The sequence below is a fragment of the Capra hircus genome, chromosome 26 (assembly GCF_001704415.2).
Source record: "Capra hircus breed San Clemente chromosome 26, ASM170441v1, whole genome shotgun sequence".
Lineage (NCBI taxonomy): Eukaryota > Metazoa > Chordata > Mammalia > Artiodactyla > Bovidae > Capra > Capra hircus.
Genome location: NC_030833.1, coordinates 9,290,476 through 9,315,640, shown reverse-complemented (window position 1 = coordinate 9,315,640; position 25,165 = coordinate 9,290,476). Strand labels below are relative to the sequence as shown.

General features: G+C 41.4%; 1 protein-coding gene and 1 pseudogene across 1 annotated transcript; both read left to right on the top strand.

Annotated features, from left to right (window-relative positions):
* Window positions 105-3,123, top strand: LOC108634005 (annotated as a pseudogene).
* On the top strand, window positions 6,754-24,775 carry LOC102170579 (uncharacterized protein C10orf88). The gene is made up of 6 exons (XM_018041671.1): window positions 6,754-7,082; window positions 7,998-8,201; window positions 9,013-9,085; window positions 11,385-11,591; window positions 18,358-18,812; window positions 23,346-24,775. Exons 1-6 carry the CDS (start codon window positions 6,919-6,921, stop codon window positions 23,578-23,580), a joined length of 1,338 nt encoding a protein of 445 aa, XP_017897160.1. The 5' UTR covers window positions 6,754-6,918; the 3' UTR covers window positions 23,581-24,775.

Here is a 25,165-nt window from a genome sequence, read left to right as displayed (position 1 = left end):
AGACGGCCCTGTGCATTATATCCCAGCTGACCTTTTTCCAAGCAGGAAATTGAAGGTAAAGGCAGTTTTCAACTTCTTGGATACTACTGAAGGCATGCTCCAGTATGCACACAGAGCCCCTCATGGAAGACTGGGCAGTATACTGGATCCCGGTGGCTCAGATGGTAAAGAGGCTGCCTGCAGTGCAGGAGGCCTGGGGTGGATTCCTGGGTTGGGGAGATTCCCTGGAGGAGGAAATGGCAACCCATTCCAGTATACTTGCTTGGAAAATTTCATTGACAGAGGAGCCTGGCAGGCTACAGTCCATGGGGTCGCAAGGAGTCAGACATGACTGAGTGACTTCACCTGTCCAATCATTAGCTGCCTATTAAGCTAATCAGTAAAGACTTCAGTGTTCACACATGACAAAGAATACCGACTTTACACAGAATTAGTTGAGAAAAGTCACTAAACAAGTATAACAAAACTTGGAGAATGGAGAGAACCTGATTTCCAGAGTTGCCATATTGTATTACAGTGTTTTATCTTGCTTTTGAGGAATAGGGAGGACACAGCATGTGACCTAACCAGGGACTGAACTCAGGCCATGTGATAAAAGCCTGGAATCCTAAACACTAGGCAATCAGGGAACTCTATGTTATTTTAAATGTGCAATTTTCAATAAAAGGCAAGACATGCAAAGAAACAGGAAAGTATGGCCCATACAATGAGGAGGAGGCAAGAAATCAGTAAAAACTTTCCCTGAAGAAGCCCAGGTGTTGGCACTGCTTGACAAAGACTTTAAATCAGCTATTTTAAACATGTTTAAACATACCACTGGAGAAGGCAATGGTACCCCACTCCAGTACTCTTGCCTGGAAAATCCCATGGACGGAGTGCCTGGTGGGCTGCTGCAGTCCATGGGGTCACGAAGAGTCGGACACGACTGATAGACATCACTTTCACTTTTCACTTTCATGCATTGGAGAAGGAAATGGCAACCCACTCCAGTGTTCTTGCCTGGAAAATCCCAGGGACGGGGGAGCCTGGTGGGCTGCCATCTATGGGGTCGCACAGAGTCAGACATGACTGAAGTGACTTAGCAGCAGCAAACACACCACTTCTAAAGAACTAAAGGAAAGTATGAGAATAGGAAAAAAAGAAAAATTCACAGGAGGGGTTCAACAAATGATTTGAGCAGGCAGAAGAAGGAACTAGTAGATTTGAAGATAGGTCAATTGAGATTATCCAGTCTGAGGAACAGAAAGAAAAAATAAACTAAATGAATATGAACTTCCAATTTCTACTCCAAAACGTAGAGAGTTTGGGAACTGTCATCCTCAAAACAAGAAAAAACTCAGAACAAATTGAAAACCAAGTCTTCTTAAGTAAACAAGAGAATTGAAGTCACAGGGAAAATAGCCACCCCTCCTCCCCAAGGGCTTCCCTGTGGCTCAGCTGGTAAAGAATCCACCTGCAATGCAGGAGACCTGGGTTTGATCCCTGGGTGGGGAAGATCTCCTGGAGAAGGGAAAGGCTACCCACTCCAGTATTCTGGCCTAGAGAATTCAGTCCATGGGGTCACAAAGAGTCAGACACAACTGAGTGACTTTCACTCACTTCACTCCCCAAAAAAGCTAAGAGGCAGGTGAATACAGAGAATCATAGCATACAGTGTACCAGGAGCAGAAGCCACTGCTGGAACCAGCAACGGGTAGTAACACTTAAATAGTAATTGAGGAATTGCTGGAGAATCAATGAGGACTAGCTTAAGAAAAAGGAAAAAAAAAACCATTCCCGTTGGGGTCTCGGTTTTGGTTTTAGTGAACAGGGGTACACTTTCATGAGTTTTATCTCTAAGAGATCAATTAGATTCTTATGGTGAACACTAAAAAAAATCCCTCATGCTTTTGGTCTCCAATGACACCACTGTGCAGGTGTCTTTGTTACTGCTGGGAGATAGTAAAAATCCTGAATTGCCTCTAGGCTTCCTCTGATATCACCCCAGCAGTTAAGTGGAATAGTATTTCATATCTACCAGGTGAGTGTAGGAGTCCAGACTCCCCATGGTCTCCACTGACACCACAGAGAATAAGAAGAGGTGTTACTTACTACCTAGGGATGAAAGTCTCAGCTCTACTCAGCCTTCTCTGGCACTAACCTGGAGAGAGGGGCTTGGGAAATTTCTTTACAGCCTGGTGGAATGGAAGTCTAGTTTCTCCATGCAGTCTCTGCTGGGAGAGGGGAGTAGTGGGGAGATGGGGAAGAATAGGGCCATAGTTTTTTCTCTGGTATTTGGCTGGAATACTGTCTTTTTAGGCTGCCTGTTTCCTACTCCTTTGGATAGAAACATAGGCTTTTGTTGGGCTTTTTTGTCTGCCCCCAATAGTGTTTGCAGGTTGCCAGCTTCTTCAGATCCAAGTCTGGAAATGTGAGGAAAAAACAAAATCCAGGGGACTCACCACTAGGTTTCCTTGAATCTCAAAGGTTACTAGCTAGTCTGTTTTCTTCTCTCCATCTTTCAGAGTCTTGCTTTACATGTTCAGGGTTTAGTTGCACAGTTAACACAGAACATAAGGTAACTAGACAACATATTAAAAAGAAGAGAGCTTTCGGATCCGCCATCTGCAGCGCAACCGCCGCCAAGGTGCAGATTTTCATGAAGACCCTGACAGGGAAGACCACCACTCTTGAGGTCGAGCCCTCGGATACAACAGAAAATGTAAAGGCCAAGATCCAGGATAAGGAAGGAATTCCTCCTGACCAGCAAAGACTGATCTTTGTTGGCAAGCAACTGGAAGATGGATGTACTTTGTCTGACTACAACATTCAAAAGGAGTCCACTCTTCATCTAGTGTTGAGACTTCGTGGTGGAACTAAGAAAAGGAAGAAGTCTTACACCACTCCCTAGAAGAACAAGCATAAGAGAAAGAAGGTTAAATTGGCTGTTCTGAAATACTATGAGGTGGAAGAGAATGGCAAAATCAGTCACCTTCGCTGGGAGTGTCTCTCAGATGAATGTGGTGCTGGAGTTTTTATGGTCACTTCAACAGACATTATTGTGGCAAATGTTGTCTGACCTATTCTTTCAACAAACCAGAAGACAAGTAATTGTATATTGGTTAATAAACATATGAGCTAACATTTTAAAAAAAATAAAAAGAAGAGACATTACTTTGCCAACAAAGGTCCATCTAGTCAAGGCTATGGTTTTTCCAGTGGTCATGTATGGATGTGAGAGTTGGACTATAAAGAAAGCTGAGGGCCAAAGAATTGATGCTTTTGAACTGTGGTGTTGGAGAAGACTCTTGAGAGTCACTTGGACAGCAAGGGGATCCAACCAGTCCATCCTAAAGGAAATCAGTCCTGAATATTCATTGGAAGGATGGATGTTGAAACTGAAACTCCAATACTTTGGCCACCTGATGCAAAAAACTGACTCACTGGAAAACACCCCGATGCTGGGAAAGATTGAAGGAGGGAGAAGAAGGGGACAAAAGAGGATGAGATGGTTGGACAGCATCACCAACTCGATGGACATGAATTTGAGCAAGCCTTGGGAGTTGGGAAGCCTGGCATGCAGCAGTTCATGGGGTCGCAGAGTCAGACATGACTGAGTGACTGAACTGACTGAAGGAAAGGTACATCTACTCCATCTTACCAGAACATGGGAGATTTTGAAATCAACCCTTCACTTGTCTGACCGAGTGAACATCTTAAATTCTGCACCCCAGGCGCTGCACGTGTGTCAGGCCCCTAAATGGGGCCTGTCCACATCTCAATGTATCTTTCCAGCCTCATTTCCCGCTGTATTTCCCCACAGCCAATGTATCTTCATGCCTGAGCCTTGGCTAGATGGCTCGCTAGTCTCTCCTTCTCTATCTGCTGAAATACTAATCCTGCAAAGCTTCACTAAAGCACCATCTCCTCTGTAAAATCTTCACTGATTCCCATCCGGCCCGCCTCCCATGTTAGTTGCTCCTTTTTCTCTGCCTCCATGACCTTTGCTTGTACGTCTCTGAAAATGTGAATTTCATTTACCTTAAGGTTTTCCAGCTCCTGCTTTAACTCTAAACAAACATTTGTCTTAAGTAAAGGAACCTACTATGCTCACCCTCACTGAATCCAACACTTTGAATTAACTGTGGGTTTCCTTTCCTCTCACTCAAAAATGTTTTTCCTTTTTTTTTTTTTTTTTTCCTATTCCTTCCTGTTGAAGCACAATGATTCTGAGATAAACTGTCGTGAATGAGCTAAGTCATGATTAAGGACACAGGCTATGTTGGCTTTCCTTACAGAACTGACTACATCTCTTGGTTTCCTTCTATTTCTGTGGTTACTTGATTGCTGAGTTACTGTACATTGAAAGTGTTTTCTTCAAGGTGTGACTCTTATTAGGAACAAACTCTGGATCCCCCTAGTATCAGAAAGAGTCTAGAACCCATCAGGTGTTACCATGTGTCATGGACAATGACTCAAACATGAATTTTATCAATCGAGTAACAATTTACCCCAGCAGAGCCTCTAAATTCAGACATAGAAATAAATTCAGACATACCCATTTACCCCACGAAATCTTTATGAAATTCAAAACGTCAGTGTCCAGAAAGATTCTGAAACACAGTGACACTCATTTGTTGAGAACTTGTCTACTTTTGCTGTCAAGGTAAAACAGCAGCCTCAAGTAGTGTCAATAAAAAACAGCCTACAAAATTTTAAAAATTTATTCAGTTTGGTTCAGTTCAGTCGTTCAGTTGTGTCCCCATGGACTTTGCGACCCCATAGACTGCAGCACGCCAGGCCTCCCTGTCCATCACCAACTCCCGGAACATACTCAAACTCGTGTCCATAGAGTTGGTGATGCCATCCAACCATCTCATTCTCTGTCGGCCCCTTCTCCTCCTGCCTTCAATCTTTCCCAGCATCAGGGTCTTTTCCAATGAGTCAGTTCTTCACATCAGGTGGCCAAAGTACTGGAGTTTCAGCTTCACTATCAGTCCTTCCAATGAATATTCAGGACTGATTTCCTTTAGGATGGACTGGTTGGATTTCCTTGCCGTCCAAGGGACTCTCAAGGGTCTTCTCCTACACCACAGTTCAAAAAAAATTATCGGGCTTTTTACAGAAAGCTTGTGAATATCTGATGGAACATCAGATGTATCCTCTCCTCAGACTGTTACATGCCTTTTCACTTCTGTTTCAAGTCTCAAAGTGGATAATATAAAAACTTAAAATAAAAAAATAAAAGGTACATCACAAGAAATGGATACGAGTCAAAGAAATTTTTTTCATAATTGCATATTTACTGAAAAATGCATCAGAATAATGTAAATAAGACTTACTAAAGCAAGTGAAGAAATAAAAATATACTTCAACCAAAATGCTAAAAACAAAATAAAAAACCTCCTCGGTGAAAGAAATAAAAACCATAAAGATATTTGTTCCCAGCATTTTCAGGTTAGACTCCTTCACACAAATGAACTGTGGCAGGGGTGGAAAAAGAGAGCTCACCTGTAACTGGTGAAATGCCACAATATTATTCTCTAAGGCTCCATAACTTAAGTAACTAACAACTAAAGAGGTAGGAGATACTAGATTTTTCAGGATTATCTTCTTCCAAACTGTTACATGCTTCTTGTGTCAATGTCATTGCTTTCAATGTTTTGCTTCAACACTCTTGAGATATATTTTTTACCATTAGATTTGTGACGTTTATTCTTAGCCCATGCTGCTGCTGCTATTTAGACCCTAAGTCTCACCGGAGTCTATGTGACCACATGGACTATGGTCTGTCAGGATCCGCTGTCCATGGAATTCTCCAGGCAAGAATAGAGGAATGGGTTGCCATTTCCTTCTCCAGGGGGTCTCCCGACCAGGAATGAACTTGAGTCTCTCGCTTGGCAGGTGGATTCTTTACCACTGAGTCACCTCTACGGTCCATTTTTTTTCGCAAGGTGGGGCTGACAGAAAGGGGCAGAAAGGCATCATAGGTCTAGCTATCCCCCGGGCATCTGGAAAGTTCCATCCAATACCACTTTTCCGGACCAAAGTTTAAAGGCCCTTCAGGTCCAGCTCAGATTCTACAGCTCCACAACAGACCCAAGGCCGCCTTCCTAATCGCTCCTCCTGGGGCCTGGAGTGCAGACCAGTAGGGCAAGCCCCTTCCGGCCCTTGTCTTTCTCCACTTTCCATCTGGCCCGGTGGGGCCCGGGGGATACGAGAGGGGCTCGGATCGGTGACGTCCCAGGGCCCCAAACCTTCCCTAGAAATTCGCCCCGGCCCCACAGCTGCGGGGTACACTGTCCAAACCTCCTCGGCGAAAGCCGAACTGCGGGCACCCACCTGATACCCTCGGAGGAAAGTGCGTGTGGGAGCCGGGTGAGGAGTGACAAGGCGACTCCACGGCCCGCCCGCGCCGCCCCCAACCCCCAGCACCACAACTGCCATCGGCAAAAACTATCAGCGTCCACTCCAGAGACACCCAGGGTCGAGAAAAGGTCCTTCAGATCTCGAGAGGAACGGACACCACACCGAACTCGCGATGGACTCTCCTCAATGGACCAACCCAACTCGGTCAGGCCAGCAAAACGGGAGCAACACCACCTGCTTCAGTTCTAAGGGTAACGTCGAATAACCGCGGCGTTCCTGCGCGCTCTGCACCGCGCCTGCGCAAATCCCAGGGTTTAGACGGGGCTGCCAGTGCGCATGCGCCTCCCTCCAGCTCTTTCCCCAGCAGCTTGGGAGCCCCGCCACCTAAACCGGCCGGCACGCGCATGCGTGTTTCGGTAGCTGGTTTCTTCCCGACGCCGCCGGGGAGCCGCGGCTGTCAGGTTTGCCGCCAGCCGAGCCGGAAGCTGCCCTTAACCTTCCTTGGTATGACGGAAAATTAAAGAGCTATAAAGAGAGGTTCCGGAGCCGGCCTGTTCCGTGGGTGGCCGAATGGAGACCGAGACCGTACACGGGTCGCTGACCCGCTGCCTGACCCTCGCCTCTTCCTGGGATGCCGCGTGCGGAGCCTTGGCCCAGAGTCTCCGTCTCACCCGGGCTGGTCTCGGCGCCCGGGACGCCGACTGGGAGGAGCTGCTGGCGCCGCCCGCCTCGGGGTGCGCTGGGCTGGCGGGGCCTGGGTTGTGCTCGGGGACAGAGTCGCGCTCCTGGGGGAGCCGCGAGGGGAGACGGGGACCCTGAGGGGAGAGGGTCTGCGCCCGAAGCGGAGCCGAGCTGGTGACGGGGCTGTGCGGGCGGCGAGGGCGAAAGGGCGGGGCCCGGGTGGCGGGAGGACAGAGGGGCGTCCGCGGGAAAGCTGAGGGGACTCGGGTGTGAATGTTGGGGGCGGGGGGCCGGTGAGCGGGAGACAGCGTTTCACACGCACCTCTTGAGTCCATCTCGTCGGCTCCTGAGGCTCCTTGTCGGGATCAGAACCGGCCTCTCTTATCCTGAAACAAAAACCTCCTGTCTACCAAAATAGGCATTTACAAATCCAAATGTCGAAAATCTTCATAAACTTGATTTTGAAAATGGCACACATTTGTCCTTTACTTCATTAACTATTCAGGCAGTTACAGGAAGTCGCATACGATGTAGATAGAAGTCAAGGTAAAACAGTGGAGACCCTCGTCTAAAGCATCACTGCGTCATGATTTCTTTATTGAGCATTTATTTGGTCAGTGTTTTGGAGTGGGCACTTCCCTGGTGGCTCAGACGGTAAAGCGCCTGTCTACAATGCGGGAAACCCGGGTTCGATATCTGGGTCGGGAAGATACCCTGGAGAAGGAAATGGCAATCCACTCCAGTACTATTGCCTGGAAAATCCCATGGACAGAGGAGCCTGGTAGGCTACAGCCCATGGGTGGCAAAGAGTCGGACACGACTGAGCAACTTCACTTTCACTTTAGAGTGCACTTGGACTCCAAACGCAGACCTAAGTGAATTGGATAATATGTCAACCCTGTGGCCCAGTAAGTGGATTAAGGAGAATGTCCAGAGAACTATAGGTATATTCTTCATTTTCTTTTCAGCCAGGATCAGGTGATTTTGAAAAGGAACCTGAACAACCAAGATGAAAACTTCTGCTTCCTTTACCTGAGATGTGACCCTCATGGAGGTGAAGAAATCGTTTCTATTGGCATTTTAAGTTCAGCAAGAAATATGGAAGTGTACTTAGGAGAGGAGTACTGTGGAACCAGTAGGGGCAAGAATGTTTGTAATGTTCTGGATAACAGGTTTGTGACTTAATGAATGTGGAAGTGTTCTTCTGAAGTAGTGTTTTATTTTCTTGAGCTTTTGCAGTATTTGTTGATTCTGACATTGGTGCTAAACACTAGGAGAGAGAAGATAAAAACATACCAGCAGACGCAGAAGTTTAGGCCTTTAGGGATCTTAGAGACAGTCTAGAGCAGCCTAGTTGTTTTTATAAATATGGGAATGGAGAGCTAATGGAAGAGAGAGAAGTTGAAATAAATAAATAAAATATCATAGCTAGTTAGTGGAAGAGCTTTATTAGAATGAAACTCTGGTAAGTGTTTCACATTTGTTTTATTTAACTTACAAGGCTCTGTTTTCCAAAAATTAATTTGTCTTATCAGTCTAGAACTTTGAACATTTTCCTGTAAGAAACCCTTTACAAAGAGTACATGAGTTTAAGACTGCCATGTCAGCATACTCAACCCATTATTATACTTTTTGATTTTTCCCCCCAATTTCTTACGAAGATTCTCTTAATCGTTCCTTAATATGAGTCAAAATGTGAACCGTGCATGTTGTATATATATAATGGATATATTCTTGAGCTTTATGGTGTGCTCTGTGCTACATGATTATACAGTTGGTATAATTTAATTTTTGCATGTAGCTAGTAAGTGGCAGATAGTATTTTTATATCCAGGGCAACTCCACAGGAAATCCCCACTGTTTATGTTTCACCAGGAAAACTGAATTTCAGGATTTAAATATTGTCCTGGAAACCTTTATTTTTAAATGTAACTATTATAAATGATAATGTTTGAAACTTTTTATATTTTTTTTTATTTTTAGTGAACATGAAAAGATTACTTTGTACAAAAAATATCTAAAATTGGAGTCTCCTACACATGCTTGTAAAATAAAGGTAAGTCATTCCTAAATTTTAACTAATTTGAAAACTATAGTTGTTTTTCTACTGTATATACACTTACTTTCTGTTGATTTGGTAGAATAATTAGTCCAACTTGGTCTCTAGTTCTAGTTCAGAAATAATAAACTGTAAAAAAAATTCTTTTCTAAAAAATTATGCATTTTTCTTTTAAAATTTGAACATTTATTACATTGCTATGTCATGACATGTACTGTTGATAATACAGTGGTATTTTACTTTTAAGCCTCCAAAAACTGTGATTAAAAAAAATTTTAACTAAGTTATAGTTTATTTACTTGAATATGTAAGTTTAAAAGATTGGTTATCTTTTTATGAAACTTAGGTGTCAAAAAAAAGCACATGCAGTTTTGGCCCCAAAATATTTAGAAAGATAAAATATAATTAGAGAACTTTCAGACAAGGGTAACACAAAGTTGAAGAGAACTGGACTGGTGTCTTCAGCATGAACAATATTGTTAAAGTGAAGTTTACCGATGCCGTCGGGTGTAGGGAAAGGCTATAGAGCTGGAAACCATAAGCCCTGGCTATTAAGTAGGCTCTTTTGCTGACTAGCAGAATAATCTTGAGCCAGTTTCTTCATTTTTGTTTGGACCTACCTTATGGGTAATATTAGGGAACTGAAGAAAATAAATTATTGAATTGATTATTTTTATCTCTGAAATTCTGTGCTGATTATTACAGAAGAGCAAAGATGTTATTTAGGTGTATATACTATTAGCTTCTAAAGTTGTTTAAGGTGACTCATTCATCCACACATATTGGAATGCCTATTAATGACAGCTGTGGTACTTGACACTTAGGAATTAGCAGTTATGAAATAAATTGGAATGAAGCCATCACATTGCTAATATTATAGTGGGCAAGACAGATAATAGGTTGATTCAGTGTGGAAAATAGGCACCACATTCACTCCTGAGAAAGGTTTGGGGATTAAAAAGCAGAACAGGAATAATGTGGAAGTTGAAATGTGGGTGTATACATTTCATAAGGTATTTACTCACTTGCTGATGACAGTCACATCTTTGGTGCAACAGATCATAGACCTGTATTCACCTGTGTCTTTGTGTGATGTATGGGTTTGTTGTCTCTGAAGGTGAAAGGGATTTGTAACTGTGCTGTGGAAGTACCAGGGAGTGCAGAGAGTTTCATTTAGGAAAATCTTTGGGTTTGTATGAAGGCCTCTTCTGGGCCAGTAGTACCTTTAATAGTATATGAAAGTTAAATGATAGTTACTGATTCATATCTTTGAGCACTCACTCAGTGATATATATTGGACATTTTAACACACAATCCTTATAACAACCATGTGAACTGATTTTACCCCTGACTCAAGTTTGGCATCTGCCCAGGGTCACCCAGACACAGCCCTCACTGAGCTCAGGTCTGTCTGATTCTAAATCCTGTTTGCGTTCCACTTTGAACTTCCCTGGTGGCTTAGACAGTAAAGCATCTGCCTACAATGCAGGACACCTAGGTTCAATCCCTGGGTCGGGAAGATCTCCTGGAGAAGGAAATAGCAATCCACTCCAGTATTCTTGCCTGGAAAATCCCATGAACGGAGAAGCCTGGTAGGCTACAGTCCAAGGGGTCGCAAAGAGTGGACATGATTGACTTTAATTTACTTTACTTGCTACTTTTCAGTCCTACAGCACACAGGAAACATCTTGATTTAGAAGCATGAACAAAATGAGGCAGCATAAAGCATTGGAAAAGCTCCTGGGAGAGAAGTCAGAAGAACTAGGCTCAAAGATTGACCTTTATTTACTCTCTTGACAAATTAGAAAATCACTGTGAATTCATCTTTTCTATGTGCAAACTATTGAGCTCTCTAAGTCATCTGGACATTCTGTTAGAATTCCTTTAGAATTTATTCTAAATTCTAAAATACTGAACTGTATTAACTATCAGCCAACATTTTGCATGGGCTTCTAGTGAGTCTTATTTAACATCACATAATATTATGGAAAGTTTCAGTATGTTAAGGACTCAGATTGGAATAGTTTATCTTTAATTCTTTAAACTATTAAGTCAAACATTAATTACACTTAACAAAAATTACACTTAATTTTTTTAGTTACAAAAAGACTTTTTAAAGTTGATGTAGTTCTTTATAGCTTTTTCCTGTGACTAGAGAAACTTTAAAATATACTTGAGGTTAATTTTTAGACTTTTGAATGCTTCAGTGTGACTTCAATATTGACAAGAAATGACCTTAAATAATGGATGTTTTTATTACCATTATTAATTTTCCCGGTCTTTTGTATTATAATAGCTGCTCTCCTTTGGTGAAAAGAACTGTGTGTTCATCAGTAAAGTTGTGGTACACGTAAGGCCAGTCTCAGCACCTTCTTCAGCAGGCTCTCCCACTCTAGGATCAAGGATAGACCTGGAGAGGGTCCAAAGCATCATGGAGTCCATGGGGTCAAAGTTATCACCTGGAGCTCAGCAGTTGATGAATATGGTGAGATTCCAGCAGCAGGTGAGTAGGAATGGATTTCTTTCCAGAAACCATTACAATTCTTTAAATGATAGCACTTTATTACAACATGTGGTGACATAATTTTTTTCTTTTAGCTTTTATTATTATTGATTTCCCTGTTATCTTTACTGATTTATGTAAAAATTGCATCTTGCCCCCCCCCCAAAAAATGGTTTTTACAGACTTCACAATTTTCTGTGAATTCTCTAGCTCATTCATTCAGCAAGCATTTAACTTGGCCCCTTTTTCATAAATAATGCACTGTTTCGATTACTTTAAAAAGTTCTAAGGTAGAATTAGTCTATAGCTTGTCTTTAAGGATTTCTATAGACTTAATAGGGAACTCAGGGCATGTAAGTGGGAAATGTTGAGAAAGACTGCTGCTGCAGCTGATAAGTCGCTTCAGTTGTGTCTGACTCTGTGCGACCCCATAGACGGCAGCCCAACCAGGCTTCCCTGTCCCTGCGATTCTCCAGGCAAGAACACTGGAGTGGGGTGCCATTGCCTTCTCCATGAGAAAGACTAGGAAAGGCTTATTAAAGAAAGTGGCATTTTATCTGGGCCTTTAAAGAGAAAGGTGGGATTAAGCAAGTGAATTTGGAGAGATGCAACTTAAGAGATAGAGAATAGTTCAGATTAAATCTTCAGTGCTGGAAGGAGTAGGATGTAGCTAGAAATGGAATAGAAGTTCATTTCTCTGGAGTGAAGATATGATAGGAGAAGCTTCAGGTGGACTGGGGCTGGATCATAGAGGATTTTGAATGCTGTTATAAAGTTTGTGGGTGTCTTTTAGCTTTGTATGACAAAATGTGGTCTACTGGAGAAGAGAATGGCAAACCACTTGAGTATTCTTGCCTTGAGAACCCCATGAATGGTATGGAAAGGCAAAAAGATAGGACACTGAAAGATGAACTCCCCAGGTTGGTAGGTGCCCAATATATTACTGGATATCAGTGGAAAAATAACTCCGGAAAGAATGAAGAGATGGAGCCAAAGCAAAAACTACTCCCACTTGTGGATGTGACTGGTGATAGAAGCAGAGTCTGATGCTATAAAGAGCAATATTTCATAGGAACCTGGAATGTTAGGTCCATAAATCAAGGCAAATTGGAAGTGGTCAAACAGGAGATGGCAAGAGAGAACGTTGATATTTTAGGAATCAGCAAACTAAAATGGACTCGAATGGGTAAATTTAACTCAGATGACCATATCTACTACCGTGGGCAAGAATCCCTTAGAAGAAATGGAGTAGCTATCATGGTCAACAGAACAGTCCAAAGGGCACTACTTGGTTGCAATCTCAGAAATGACAGAATGATCTCTGTTCATTTCCGAGCCAAACTGTTCAATGTCATGGTAATCCAAGTATGTGCCCCGACCAATAACGCTGAAGAAGCTAAACGGTTCTATGAAGACTTACAAGTCCTTTTGAAACTATCACCCCAAAAAGATGTCCTTTTCACTATAGGGGACTGGAATGCAAAAGTAGGAAGTCAAGAAACACCTGGAGTAACAGGCACATTTGGCCTTGGAGTACAGGGTAAAACAGGGCAAAGGCTAATTGAGCTTTTCCAAGAGAAGGCACTGGTCATAGCAAACAACAACACAAGAGAAGACTCTACACATGGACATCACCAGATGGCCAACACTGAAATCAGATTGATTATATTCTTTGCAGCCAAAGATGGAGAAGTTCTATACAGTCAGCAAAAACAAGACTGGGAGCAGACTGTGGCTCAGATCATGAACTCCTTATTGCCAAATTCAGACTTAAATTGAAGAAAGTAGGGAAAACCACTACACCATTCAGGTATGAATTAAATCAAATCCCTTACGATTATACAGTGAAAGTGGGAAATAGATTTAAGGGACTAGATCTGATAGAGTGCCTGATGAACTATGGACGGAGGTTTGTGACATTGTACAGGAGACAGGGATCAAGACCATCCCCAAGAAAAAAATAGCAAAATGGCTGTCTGAGGAGGCCTTACAAATAGCTGTGAAAAGAAGAGAATCAGAAAGCAAAGGAGAAAAGGAAAGATATACCCATTTGAATGCAGAGTTCCAAAGAATAACAAGAAGAGGTAAGAAAGCCTTCCTCAGTGATCAGTGCGAAGAAATAGACGAAAACAATAGAATGGGAAAGACTAGAGATTTCTTCAAGAAAATTAGAGACACCAAGGGAACATTTCATGCAAAGATGGGCTCGATAAAGGACAGAAATGGTATGGACCTAACAGAAGCAGAAGGTATTAAGAAGAGGTAGCTAGAATATACCAAAGAACTGTACAAAAAAGATCTTCATGACCCAGATAATCAGGATGGTGTGATCACTCATCTAGAGCCAGACATCCTGAAATGTGAAGTCAGGTGGGCCTTAGAAAGCATCACTACGAACACAGCTAGTGGAGGTGATGGAATTCCAGCTGACCTATTTCAAATCCTAAAAGAGGATGCTGTGAAAGTGCTGCACTCAATGTGCCAACAAATTTGGAAAACTCAGCATTGGCCACAGGACTGGAAAAGCTCAGTTTTCATTCCAATCCCAAAGAAAGGCAGTGCCAACGAATGCTCAAACTACTGCACAATTGCACTCATCTCACATGCTAGTAAAGTAATGCTCCAAATTCTCCAAGCCAGACTTCAGCAATATGTGAACCATAAACTTCCAGATGTTCAAGCTGTTTTTAGAAAAGGCAGAGGAACCAGAGATCAAATTGCCAACATCCACTGGATCATGGAAAAAGCAAGAGAGTTCCAGAAAAATATCTATTTCCGCTTTATTGACTATGCCAAAGCCTTTGACTGTGTGGATCACAATAAACTGTGGGAAATTCTGAAAGAGATGGAAATACCAGACCACCTGATCTGCCTCTTGAGAAATCTGTATGCAGGTCACAAAGCAACAGTTAGAACTGGACATGGAACAACAGACTGGTTCCAAATAGGAAAAGGAGTACATCAAGGCTGTATATTGTCACACAGCTTATTTAACTTATATGCAGAGTACATCATGAGAAATGCTGGGCTGGAAGAAGCACAACCTGGAATCAAGATTGCTGGGAGAAATATTTATTGATATTGCATATAGGCAGATATGCAGATGATACCACTCTTACAGCAGAAAATGAAGAAGAACTAAAGAGCCTATATGAAAGTGAAAGAGGAGAGTGAAAAAGCTGGCTTAAAAGCTCAACATTTGGAAAACTAAGATCATGGCATCCAGTCCCATCACTTCAGGGGAAATAGATGGGGAAACAGTGGCTGACTTTATTTTTGGGGGCTCCAAAATCACTGCAGATGGTGACTGCAACCATGAAATTAAAAGATGCTTACTCCTAAGTTATGACCAACTTAGCATATTAAGAACCAGTGATTGCTTTGCCAACAAAGGTCCATCTAGTCAAGGCTATGGTTTTTCCAGTAGTCATGTATGGTTGTGAGAGTTGAACTATAAAGAAAGTTGAGCGCTGAAGAATTGATGCTTTTGAACTGTGGTGTTGGAGAAGACTCTTGAGAGTCCCTTGGACTGCAAGGAGACCCACCAGTCCATCCTAAAGGAGATCAGTCCTGAGTGTCCATTGAAAGGACTGAGCTGAAGCTGAAACTCCAATAGTTGGCCACCTGATAACGAAGAGCTGACTCATTTGAAAGATTGAAGGCAGGAGGAGAAGGGGACAGTAGAGGAGGGGATGGTTGGATGGCATCACCAACTCAATGGACATGAGTTTGGGTAAACTCCGGGAGTTGGTGATGTCCAGGGAGGCCTGGCGTGCTTGGTCCATGGGATCACAAAGAGTCGGACGTGACTGAATGACTGAACTGAACTGATTATGTATAAAGATGGGTCAACAGGAAGTGAGGCTGCAAGACAGAAAACATCTGTTATTTCTCATCCAGATGAAGGTTAAAGAGGGCCTAAACTTGAAGGAGGAACCTGGTGCTGGGCTGTGAGATGCTACAACAGTGGTACTAGGGAGACTTGACCATAACTTAGTATGAGTTTTGAGGGAGAAAAACAATCCAGTGAGAAACTATAAAGTTTTGAAGATGCTGATACTAATAATACACATGGAACACAACGGAGGGAGTGACTTGGGGAAAAAGGAGTTTAATTTGGAAGTATTGAATTTTAGATGTGAAACTTTAAAACAAGAAATACAAATTAAAAAATCATATAACTTCTGTGAGATTTGCCAATATTAATTTAATAGGAATATCATTGGAGGGACTTCCCTGGTGGCTCAGATGGCAAAGCGTCTGCCTACAATACGGGAGACTCGGGTTCAATCCCTGGGTCGGGGAGATCCCCTGGAGAAGGAAATGGCAACCCACTCCAGTATTCTTGTCTGGAAAATCCCATGGATAGAAGAGCCTGGTAGGCTACAGTCCATGGGGTCACAAAGAGTTGGACACAACTGAGCAACTTTCTCTCTTTCATTGGATGGATGGGCAGACTTAGGAGAGTTGGTGATGATCTTGGAAACCTCAGAATGGAGAGCTTCAAAAAGAACAGAGTCCATCCTGTTCGTTCTCTGGTACAGTGATCTCACCTGCATAGCTCAGGAGGTCCTAACAGGTGCTCCTGCTCCAGTGCTCCCTTTCCACAGAGCAACCAGGATGATCTCAGAGGGTCCATCAGACTCGACTTCCCCTGTGTTATGTCCCCAAACTGCTTCCCCTCACCCCAGAGTTAATCCAGATTCCTCACCCTGTCATCTCAGATCTGGGCCGTCGTTCCCTCCTCAACACCATCTCCTGTCACATCTCAGATGCTCGTCTCTAGACATTCTGAGGTGTGTGTTCCCCAGATATCCACCTGTGCTCCCACCTCAGGACCTCTGCACTCTTAACTGTTCTCTTTGGCCAGAATCCCTTCTTCTTGATCTTAGCAAGTCTGCCCTTTTCTTGTTCTTTCAGCCTCATCTTAAATGTTCCATCTTGAGTGAGACCGTCCCTAACCACCCTGTTTAAAATAATTAGCCTCTTCCTCCAAATCTCTATCATATTTTCATTAGAGCTTTCTTGACTATTTTTGTTTTTATTCATGTATTGTTCTGTTTATCTCACTAATATATAAACTTCATGCAAATAGGACCTGGCTGTCTTGTTTGTGGCTCCAGGTAAGTACATAATATATATGCCCTTCAGATTATCAACAAGTACTCCTTAGAGATCTTCAGGGAGTCAATTTGAATAGTGATAAGATGAAAGTGTTTAGTTACTCAGTTGTGTCCACCTCTTTGCGATCTTGAGGACTGTAGCCTGCCAGGCTCCTCTGTCCATGGAATTCTCCAAGCAAGAATGCTGAAGTGAGTTTCCATTTCCTCCTCCAGGGGATCTTCCCCACCTAAGGGATAGAACCCAGGTCTCCCACACTGCAGGCAGATTCTTTACTATCTGAGCCACAAGTTAGGTGATAAGATGTCAAGTGTCACATGAGCTTTGTAACTATCTGTTGAGTATAAAGTGGGAATGTTTCATAATCAGAACCCCTCCTCCTGTGGAAGGGGGGTAATGACACATACTCTTTAGAACCTTCATGTGTTAATTGGGGCAGGGCCTGTCCAGAAGGCGAAAGGAAGGACCTGTTGTATTTTCCCTAAAGTATCACCGTCTCCATCCACAGGCTTTCTTTCTTTCTTTGTTGTCTGTCTCTCCCTGCTGCCTAGATTGTACTGTCCACACATTAGTGATTTTCATTTTTTGTTCACTGGCTTATTTCCAGGGCCTGAAACAGTACCTAACACAGAGTTGATTTCTGGAAAATTATTTGTTGAATAAGTAAGTTTGAGGCTCACTTAATCCAAAAATATAATATCCAGAAAAATATATGGACTGAGGGTCTTCACATAATCTTGAATAATACTTTTCTTAGTCTCTCATACAGGGTATTGAACAATAATATCACTGTGGGATGATATTCCCTGATAAGTATCTCTAGTAGAGATCTGGGTTTAGAATTTAGAATGGCACCATAAAATGTAACAGTTAGCTAGGCTAAGGTAGTTTTGCTTTTCTCTTGTGGAAAAATTGAAGAACATAGCAAAAGTATGCCGCTCTATAGGAGACAGTAACCTCCTATCAGATGTGAGCCAGTCTTCTTAGGAACAAATATAGCCTAGCTGGTTGAGTTGAGGCCACAAAACATAATCATTACCCTATAAATTATTACAGTAGATATGGCTAAAAGGTAGCTAGCTCATTTTAATCATTGAAAATATCACAAAAATATGCAGACTTAAGTATATAAGTAGAACATCAAACTTTAAGCAAGTATCTAATCTATCTTCCAGTGAAAACAAATTGTATTTCTTTAGGGTGGCCTACATTTGTGACAGTGGCAGGTGACTTTTAATTCTAGGAAAATTATCAATTATTGTGACTCGTTAGAAAATACCATAGATTAAGGAGGGCTTTGTAGTAGAAACATTAAAATATGCCTGTGCAATTTTACTAAGTAAGCTTGTATTTATTTGAAGATTTTCCTTAGCAAAACTACACTGAAATGACTAGAAGCCCTGACTCTGGAGCTGGGTGTCCGGGGTTCCAGTCCTAGTTCTGCCATGGACGGCTGTGTTGCTTTGGCCGGGTTAGCTTTAGTCTTTTCTCCTCAACTCAATATTGGGACAGTGGCTGTAGCCTACTCCATGTGAACGTTCTGAGGCTCAGATGGAAGAAGGCACTTTGCCTGACTCTAGGTTACTCCAGAGTTAGCTGTCATTATCATTAATGCTCCTGCTGTTTCCTTATCTGCCTTCCTTAGAATTGTGTTGCCATCGGAGAGCAGCTGCAGTCGATGCTGGGAAACACGGGACACAAGCACGTGATGGGGCTGCAGTCCTCGTCTACTGCGGGAGCCTTCGACAAGTCATCCTCCACACCTTTTCCTTTCAGGACTGGACTGACATCTGGAAACATGACTGAAGACTCAGAGGCTAACACTGAGGAAAGTCTGCAGCCAGCTGGTGGAGGAAGTATGAGCAGCCTCCAAGAGTGTAAAATTGTGCCGCAAAGCCATTCTCTTCTTGAGAATGATCTCAAGAATGCAGTATCTTCTTTCTTATCAAAGAAAGCAAGTGACAGCTCACACATACCTAACTCCGAGTTGCTGCCTCTTCTGCAGAATTTGTGTGGCCAGGTGAGCCATCTCCGGGTGGGACCTGGCACCAAGTGGCAGGACAGCATCACCAAGCCCGGTGGAGGCGCTGCGGGTGTCATGTAAGTGTTTAGACCCGTGTGGTCGAGGTGGGGTGTGGGGGAGGGTGCGGAGGCAGGTGGCGGAAAGAGGTTTGTTTCAGTAGCTTCTGCCTGAAATTGTTTCCGGAGAGAACTGTAGAAGCTTTGACTTTTCACCATTGACACAGATAGAAATAGAGGAAAGAAATATCCTGCAGAGTAGAATGCGTTGCTTTGAAAGAAGTGTGTAAATTGGAGGTGCCGAGCACTTCTCAGGCGTTTGGTGGGAGGAGTATAAGGAGCAAACAAGGGTCGGAGTAGAGAGTTACCTGTATGAAAGGAGAGGAGCTGTGGTAGCCATGATGTGTACACTGTTTGCCTGATTGTATGAAGTCAGCCATTGCAGTGGATTTTCCTTGTAGATCATGTGTGACCAGGCTAATTTTGGAGTCATCCAGACAGTTTTCAGCTCTTAATTATTTATGGTATACAGCCTCTTATCCTCTGGTTTCATAATTCCAATTTTTTCCAGTCCTGCTATTTAGTAGCTATTTAGTATGTTCCCCATCCTTTGTATAAATGGAATGTGTCCAAATATTGCACTGGAATTCAGGACTCTAATCATAGTCCTGGCTTAACTATTTGACTTAACTATTTCAATCTTTGGATTTATACTTTTATTACATATAAAATGAAGTAGTTCTGTTGGTTGAATTTTTTTTATAATGTTCCAAAATAGCATTCAGTTTGAGGAGTTTAATAAGTTATTGAAACAGAAAAGTGGTTCTTACTTGAGAAGGACAAGGAAAGATAACATTAGTCTTTACTACTTTAAATTACTTTAGTAGTAGGTTGGTGCAAACTTAATTGTGGTTATTGGACCGTGAATTTTAAATCATTATAACTAAGCTCAAACACATCTTTATTAGTCAGTGTAGGAACCATTACAATGAACACATTTTTACCAACGAGAAATAAGTTTGTTTATTCCTGTAGTGTAAAAATCTGTGCCTCTGGATCCAACAAACTCTTGGAAAGCATTTTCTGCCTCTTCTTGGTTGTGGAAGCATTTTCCATGCAAAAAGCTGTTGAGATGCTTGAAGTGGTAGTCAGTTGGCAAGAGGTCAAGTGAATATGGCTGATGAGGCAAAACTTTGTAGCCCAGTTCGTTCAGCTTTTGAAGCATTGGTTGTGTGATGTGCACTCAGGTGCTATTGAGGAAAAGAAGTGCACTCAGGTATTGTCGAGGAGAAGAGCTGGGCCCTTTCTGTTGACCCATAGTGGCTTCAGGTGTTGCAGTTTTCTTTGCATCTCCTTGATTTGCTGAGCATACTTCTCAGGTGTAATGGTTTTGCTTGGATTCGGAGAGCTGTAGTGGATCAGATGAGCAGCAGACCACCAAGATGGGAAGTGATTTGGAGCTGCTTCTCAATCCAGCCACTGAGCTGGTCATCACTGGCTGTCTTATAAATTAATGGCTTTCATCACTGGCTTTCATCACATGTCACTATCCAATTGAGAAATGGTTTGTTATCATTGCATACAATAAGAGAAGATAATACTTCAAAATGATATTTTTTTTTTGTTTTTGGTCAGCTCACAAGGCAAGCACTTATCCAGCTTTCTCACCTTTCCAATTTGCTTCAAATGTCAAATGACCATAGAATGGTCAACGTTGAGTTCTTAGACAACTTTCTTGGGTAGTTGTATGATCAGCTTCAATGATTGCTCTCAGTCGGTCATTGTCAACTTCCGTGGCTGGCCACTGTGCTCTTATCTTCAAGGCTCTTGTTTCCTTTGCAAAACTTCTTGAATCCCCACTGCACCATATAGTCCTTAGGAGTTCCTAGACCAACTGTGTTTTGATGTTGGGAGTTGTCTGCACTGCTTTATTTTCCATTTTGAAGTAGAATAAGAAAATCACTCAAAGGACTTTCCTGGTGGCTCAGATGGTAAAGAAAATGGCTTGAATTTGCTTTTTGTCTAAGATCATTTCCCTAACCTAATATAAAATACACAACAAGTAATAAGTCATTAGCAAAAAAATCATAAAGCGAGAATGCACATTAAAATGATGTGTAACGTAACTACATTTGTCTAAGAATGTATTCCATTGTCAAACAGCAGGTTTCAACAATGCAAAACTGCAATTACTTGTGTACCAATCTGATACTTTAAAAGTATTAAATTACTGTAATACTTTAGACTTCCTTACTTCCTAATTATCAGAGAATTTCTTTCATCAGGAATAGGTTTCTGTCAGATATTTTTCCTATGGCCATTTATATGATCATGAATTTTCTTCTGTAATCGGTTCTTATGGTCAATTACATTAATTTCAAAACTTAAACCCACCTTGCATACCTAGAGTAAATCCCACTTAGTTGTGGGCTGTAATTTTTATACAATGTTGGATCTGATTTGCTAATATTTTGTTGAGTATTCTTGCATCTAATTTATTAGAGATACTGGTCTGTATTTTTCTTATCCTGTCTCTGGTTTTTCCTGGGAGGATAATTCTGGCCTCATAAAATGAGTTCCACATCTTAAAAGAGATTGTGTACAAATGGCATCATATCTTCTTAAGATTTTTCATATTGATAGGAGTCCTCAGTGCAACCAGCTGGGCCTGGATAGTTGTTTCTCAGAGACGGTTACAAATTCAGTTTTTTACAGTAAAGTTGTCAGTTCTCCCCATTGATATGAAGGTTTAATGCAATACATACTAAAATTTCACCACAATATTTTGTAGACATAGACATAGATTATTTTAAAAATTCTATGAAAAGCAAAAGAGGAAGAATAGCTAAGACAACCTTGAGGAAGAAGGATGGAGTGGGAGGAGTCCCTCTCCCAGTGTTGAGTCTTCTACAGCGAGAGTATCAAGGCAGGTCAGTGATGGCGGAGGGGCAGACACGGGGTCAGTGGAGCCCAATAGAGGGTTCAGAGATAGACCCGCACAGGTGTGCTCAACTGAGTGTTGCCCGAGGTGCAACAGCAGTTCAGTGAAGGAAGAAGAGTCTTTCTAACTCATGGTGCTGGAGCAGATGGATATCCGAAGAGCAAAAAGTGAACTATGACCCAAACCTCGTACCTTATACAAAACTTCACTCAGAATGGATCAGAGCCATAAGTGTCAAACATGAAGCTATGGAAGTTTTCTGATAATCCACAGGAGACAGTCTTTGGGAACCTAGACAGGACTTCTTAGATATGACACGAAAAGCAGGATAATTGAAAATATATTGGACCACATGAAAATGCAAAATGTTGCTCTGTGAAAGACTCTGGGGGCTTCCCAGTGGCTCAGTGGTAAAAAAATCCGCCTGCCAGTACAGGAGACAGGGGTTTGATTGCTAATCTGATAAGATCCCACGTGCCACAGGGCAACTGAGCCTGTGCACCACAACTATTGAGTCTGTGCTCTAGAGCTGGGGAGCCACAACTGCTGAAGCCCATGTGCCTTAGAAGCCCCTGCGCTGAGAATCCTGCGCACCGCAGCTAGAGAGTAGCTCCTGCTCGGCACAACTAGAGAGAAAAGCCCGCGCAGCAACAAAGACCTAGCACAGCCAAAATCAAAGAAAGCAAACTCTTTAAAAAAAGAATAACAATAAAAAAGACTCTGTGAAGTGGAATAACATACAAATTCCAAACTGGGAAAAAAATTTGTAAATCACAAGTCCAATAAATGACTTACATCTAAAATATAGAAAGGGCTCTTAAAACTCAACATTTAAAAATCCAGCTAGCACATGGGCAGAAGACATAGAGAGACATTCTACCAGAGGGGATATACAAAAGCAAATAAGCACATGATAGATGTGCTATTGACCTCTTGGCTATTAAGGAAAGGCACATTAAAACCATATGATACCACTCCACAGTTACTCAAATGGATGAAATAAAAAGTGTAAAATGGCGACAATACCAAGTTCTGATGAGGGTGTGGAGAAACAGGATCTCTCATACATTACTCATGGAGATGTAAAATGCTACAGCCACTCTAAAAAATACTCTGGCAGTTTCTAATAACTAAGCATATGTAGGTACCGTGTGTCTCAGCAGTCATGCTCCTGGGCATTCATCCCAGAGAAAAGAAAACATCTGTCCACATAAAAGCCTGTACACATTTGTTCATAGAAGCTTCTAGTAATTTAGTAAGGTTGTGTGGATTAAAAAAAAAACACAACTATTTCAATTGTACCATTGCTTAGGGAAGTACTTAGAAGACCTTAAAAAATTCACAAGATGACTTTAGATTTGGAGCTCAAAATAGAAAAAGACCCTTTCTATCTAATGATCTATTCTTTGAGGGTAGAAGTTCCATCATCTTCATTTTTATACTCTCACTTCACTTTTTGCTTAAATGTTTAATGAATTAGAGAAATAAGGTGGCTTTGGGCATTCAGCATTGTGGTTGCCTGCTGGGTATGTGTTGGAAATATGTTGCAAGGAGACAGAATAGAGTTGTGGAGATAAATTTCAAAGTTGTGGCTACTTTATTGTAATACAGTTTGGTTGTTTTTGTTATAATATAAGGAAAGTTGTTACATTATTATTTAAATTTACTTCTAGACTCGAAGAGCAATCCATTTGTTCCTACTTGGAAAAGATTCTTTCTAAAAATTTGGAACTGATGGAGAAGAAACTTACAGACTACATTGATCAGCAAATATATAAACTCCAGGAGCACATAGATAATAAGATTGCTTTGTTAATGGACTTGCTGCAGCATCCCAACTCCCCACCCTCTGGGATGCCTCTAAGACATTATGACTCTGGAGAAGGACTTTCAAATGGAGAAAGATAAGCACTCAACATGTACAGAGTACTACAGATATTTATTACATATTTATTATAAAACCAAACCGCCAAGAGGTAAAGCAGCTATTTAATGTCATTTGAGGATCGCTGTTTACTTGCATAAAGTGACCTCATGTTCATTTTACTGTACTGTTACTGTGAATCTGGTACTGTACACTAAGATTTAATGTGGTAGGGTCATAAATTATTCTTGTTTCCCATATTTTTCACTTTTGTAAGAAATTCACATACACTTCTGGGTTGCTCAGATGTTCAGATTGTTTTAAGGGTTTCTAAAGCATTTCATTAGTTTGTACTATATATGTGTTTGATTGGAGTACTCTTGTAATTTTTACAAAGACCTTATGTTTGGGGTATATAAAGTGCTTAGAATATGTAAGTGATATTTTTTCTTTTTCTTATTAATTATTCTTATAAAACTGGGTACTTAAGACTTGCAACCTTTAATTTCAAATCACCATGTTACCTTTTTTATTGCTTATTTCAGATAAAAAATTATATGTGATGTTTGGTATGTGTAAAACTGGTTTACATTGGGGCTGTTAATTTTGTGTTCTGTCACATTGTAGCTGTGCATAGAAAAATAATAATTAGAACTGACCTATTCTCTGTTAGGCTTATTACTTTCAGATTCAGTGTTTGGTGTAAAATGAGAGAAGTCATCTTGTTTTATCTCAGTCAACCCAGAAAGCAGAAGAAACTCTCTCCTTTTCTGAACTGATACAAGTTATTCTTTCCAGAGCCCTTTTCTGTTTAATGTATGAAATGCTGAGATTCTGCATTGAAGCATTAAGACACATAAATCAAGGAGATTACAGTTCTCTCTGGCAGACTTAATTTTCCAAAACTATACCTATCATTTATGTCTTGTTAGGTGATATATTTGCCTCTAAAAAATAAATGAATTCACTCTGGAAATTAAATGTTTTCACCTAATATTTTCGGTGAAAAAGGATGGTTTACACTCATTTAGTATTTTGATGAATTTAGTTCTTTCAAGTGAGAACTAATATAAAGTTTATTCATTTATAAATCACTCTGAAGTTAGGGACATGAGGTTGTTGTTCAGTTGCTAAGTTGTGTCTGACTTTCTGCGACCCCATGAACTGTAGCATGCCAGGCTTCCCTGTCCTTCACCATCTCCCAGAGTAGGATTTTACAATATATAACTTTTATCAGTCTTTTCCTAATTTATTAACATCATATGTAGCCATTAGATGGCATTTCTTTTAGCACAAAAGAGAAATGTGTCTCACTTAAAGTTGAACCCTCTCATTAATAGCTTACACAGCTTCTGATAATTGTGGTCTATTTTTTGATTCACAAATTGCTTAATGTAACTAGAACATATATGCTATTTTATAAAATAAGTATAATATTTATGATTATAAATAATTCACATGAGCTTTAATTCCTAATCATCCATTTTTAAATTTTTTTCATGTTAATAAAGACCTAAATTACACTTTAAATGTATTAGAGATTCATGTGTGTGCTCAGTCGCTCAGTTGTGTCTGACTCTTTGTGGCCCCATGGACTGTAGCCCACCAGGCTCCTCAGCTCATGGAATT

Coding starts and splice junctions, on each gene's coding strand:
- LOC102170579 (XM_018041671.1), top strand. CDS start 6,919: ATGGAGACCGAGACCGTACACGGGTCGCTGACCCGCTGCCTGACCCTC. Junction 8,202..9,012: donor TGTAATGTTCTGGATAACAG/GTTTGTGACTTA, acceptor TTTTATTTTTAG/TGAACATGAAAAGATTACTT. Junction 9,086..11,384: donor CACATGCTTGTAAAATAAAG/GTAAGTCATTCC, acceptor GTATTATAATAG/CTGCTCTCCTTTGGTGAAAA.